The sequence below is a fragment of the Giraffa tippelskirchi genome, chromosome Y, assembly GCF_054371585.1.
Source record: "Giraffa tippelskirchi isolate mGirTip1 chromosome Y, T2T-mGirTip1v1.2.pri, whole genome shotgun sequence".
Lineage (NCBI taxonomy): Eukaryota > Metazoa > Chordata > Mammalia > Artiodactyla > Giraffidae > Giraffa > Giraffa tippelskirchi.
In genome coordinates, this window is record NC_137290.1 from 25,668,055 (window position 1) to 25,671,584 (window position 3,530).

The window sequence follows — 3,530 nt, forward strand, 5'->3', positions numbered from 1 at the left end:
CTGATACATCTGCTGCTTCTCTTTCAAGATACACTCACCAATCATCTTCATTATTTGAAAACTGTCCTAATACAACTGATCTACCAAATAGGTGTCGGATTATGGAGGATACCAAAGTGTAAAATTAATGTTGGGAGATGTCAACAAATTCCTACAATTCTCTTCTTTGAAGAATAAAGTTACAAATTCATCTTCATTGGGCCAATTTTTATTTTGAAATAATTAAGAGTAAAATGAGTCTTTATTTCCGTGCCTGACTATTTTACTCTGCATAATATAAACACTTCTGTTCAAGGTCATAAAATAAACACTACACTTGCTTTCAATGAAACTCACAGACAGTTGATTGACTTTATTGCATAGAAGTGAGCAGACCCATGTTTGGTTTGGTAACAGTCCTGAATGTTAAGAATATGTGTCTAGAAGGGTGATCAATCACTTTTATTTCAGGAAGCAAGTAGACTTATTGATGTGATTTTTCTGCATAAAAATTCTTTAGGAATGACATTTTGCAGGTTTCATGTTTTTGGTAACTATTTATGCAAGCAGCCTTTATTTTCAGTTGATGTAGAAGTAAACACTGGTTGAACATTGGCCTTCAGTTGCTAGAAGATCAGTGACTTTATGATGTCAGAGCTACCCTTCAATTGCTAGGAGACCAGTGGCTTTGTGATGTCACAGCCTTTTGACTTTGAGAACCATGCTGATGGCCTAGAGAGTTTATCTCCCTACGCCAACCAAGCAGCATTGAAGTTGCAGTGTGTAAAGTCAGACAAATGAGAAAAGTATCTGAAGAAAGATTTCTCTGAGATGACACATATTCCTTCAGAAATTCAAGATGTGCCTCGTAAAGATGTATCAAGTGGTTCCGAAACCTCCATTAGATCTTCTTCGTGTGATTACACACTTACTGGGGACTCAGTTTTGAGATCTGTGATTGAAGAATATGCTTTTCAGGCTTTGTCTGAGGAATTTGGGATAAAAAGGCCACGCTACACATTTTCTGTCTCTGAAACAAATGAGTTGAATGATTTTCTTTCACTCACTTTTCCTCAAAAATTCTGGACTATAGTTGAAAGTGATCAGTTTGAATCTATTTGGTGGGATGAGAGTGGCACTTCTATAGTGATCAGTGAAGAACTCTTCAAGAAAGAAGTCTTGGAAAGAAAGGCCCCTTTCAGAATATTTGAAACTGATAGTATGAAAAGTTTACTTCGCCAGCTTAACCTTTATGGGTTTAGTAAAAAGCGACAAACTTTTCAAAGATCTGCTTCACTACCTGACTTTCTGGAAGAAGAAAACAATGTCTCTGTTTTGAGCAAGGTAATCCAAAATTTCCACTTACTGTCAATATATAAGATTAAATCATGTGACTTAGAAAGCATGTTGACATATGTAACTAAAACTGAATTTAAAATTGAGATAGCAGATTGTTGAACACGTTTTATTTTTTGAAGTTGAGAACAGCTGGAGGTTAAAATATTTGATATTTAATATACTCTCCCAGCAACTTGAAATCGGATCCATGTCCTCAAGCTACTTTCAGTGGTATTTACTGTATATATACAACATATTTTTTAGTTGAGGAGCATACTTGTTTCTAACATGTAAGGTGTGAAAACTACTGATGGAGGTGTTTTCTTTGATTCTATTGAATTGGCATCATTAAAGGAATACATTTTTATAGTTTAACTTTGCTTATCAGTTTTACCCTGGTTTATAAAAAACTAAATAATTGTATCCTTTGATTTTAGTTACAGATCTACCATAATCCAAATTTCAAAAGAGGTTACCCCCAACTTTTAGGAAGAATGAACAGAAGAGTTGGGATTAGCAATGTGTTTCTGAAATCATCATTAGTTCCAGATTACAAGAAGAAGCATGCTAAAGCAAGGGTCAACATAGGTGATCGTAACTCTGGTTTTAATGCTGAAACTAGTGGAGAGAGTCCATTTTCAGCTTCCACCAGTTTAAGTGTGCCTTTCCCACAAAAGACTTATACCAGCCAGATAGTCCCCAAAACAAGCGCCCTATCTCCGCGTGACTTTCCTTCCCCATCATCAATATCAGTTAGACAAACAGAACAGAATGTGGTAGATCAACCTGCTGTTTTAAACCAGTTGAGCATTTTTAATTGGCACTCCCATAGCACCTACACTCAAATAAATGGCCACGTTGAGGACTTTGCTACTACCGCTACATCTAGTTCTCAGAACCACATCGTATCTCCATTACGGAGCAGTTCTTTTGGACTGATGGTGGAGCCTTCTACATTTCCAGACAGGTATAGCGACATGTCAGCCCATGACAGTCCTCTTCCTATCCAGCAACAGAGAGGCAACTCAAGGTCCCCAGTGCAAACGAGCGCTTATACACCCACCTCCACTCTTTCAAGTCAATTCATCAACGATATTCCTTATGTGAAAACCATGTTAATTAAAACTGACGTATCAAATAAGTATCAGCTTATGGAACCTAATGAAGATTAAAATTTACGTTGGGAGATGTCAACAAATACCTACAATTCTTGTATTTGAACAATAAAGTTACACGTTCATCTTCACAGTTTTGTTTTCTATTTTGAAACGATGAAGAGTAAATTAAGGCTTTATTTCAATGTCTGGCTATTTTTCTGCACTCTTTTATAAACTCTTCAGTTCAAGAAAATCTCCGTTAGGCATCCTAGGTAAATGACACCTAATCTGTTGTTTCTAAGCAAGAAAATGAGAACAAAGGGAAAAGAGGTAATGGATGTAAAGTGATTTGGGAAATCATCCCTGCTGAAATGAATGGGTGTCTAAATGAGGATGGTACGGGTGAAGGGAGACATACAAATAAAATCAAAAAAAATGCTCATACATAGTACGTACCATAGTGCATTCACGGTTACATGATATTCTATTAAGTATTGGTAGAGTCTTAAGAGAGAGAAGGAAATGGCACCCCTCTCCAGTATTCTTGCCTGGAGAATTCCGTGGAAAGAGGCTCCTGGTGGGCTGCTGTCCATAGGGTCGCACAGGGTTGGACACAACTGAAGTGACTTAGCAGCAGCAGAGTCTTAAGACATTAGACAGGAGATTGTCTTCATTATAGAAATTCATTTCATACTTGAAAATATAGATATTGTAGCTTGTCCAAAATTAGGATAACTGTTATACCATCACTGTGATACCAAAAATTACATGACATAATCAGTGACTGGACCATGGCCAGCACAAGATGGGTATTTTACACGTGGTACTGTATAGGGTCATTTTGGCTCTGCTCTCCTTAAGGCGTACCTTTATTTCCTGCCACCATGATTCCACCCTATATTTCCTAATGCATATTTAGATTTTGCTTATCTGTTCCCTCAGAGACAAAACAAATCCCTGTGGTGACTGCAGCACCTCAGGTTGGTTCACAAGTTCTTTGAAGGCATGATATTTGTTTTCCGTAGTAGTTTCAGTATCATTCTCTTACACCGTGCTTCTGGAGCTACAATCACACACACTGCTTTCAGACGTGCTAAGCCCCTTCTCACAACTTTG

At 37.5% G+C, this 3,530-nt stretch overlaps 1 protein-coding gene across 1 annotated transcript; it reads left to right on the forward strand.

Annotated features, from left to right (window-relative positions):
- The first annotated feature begins 674 nt into the window (after positions 1-674).
- LOC145537593 (heat shock transcription factor, Y-linked-like) lies at positions 675-2,563 on the forward strand. Its single transcript, XM_081568288.1, has 2 exons — positions 675-1,323; positions 1,755-2,563. The coding sequence occupies exons 1-2, from the start codon at positions 811-813 to the stop codon at positions 2,487-2,489; spliced, it is 1,248 nt and encodes a 415-aa protein (XP_081424414.1). The 5' UTR covers positions 675-810; the 3' UTR covers positions 2,490-2,563.
- Positions 2,564-3,530: the final 967 nt, after the last annotated feature.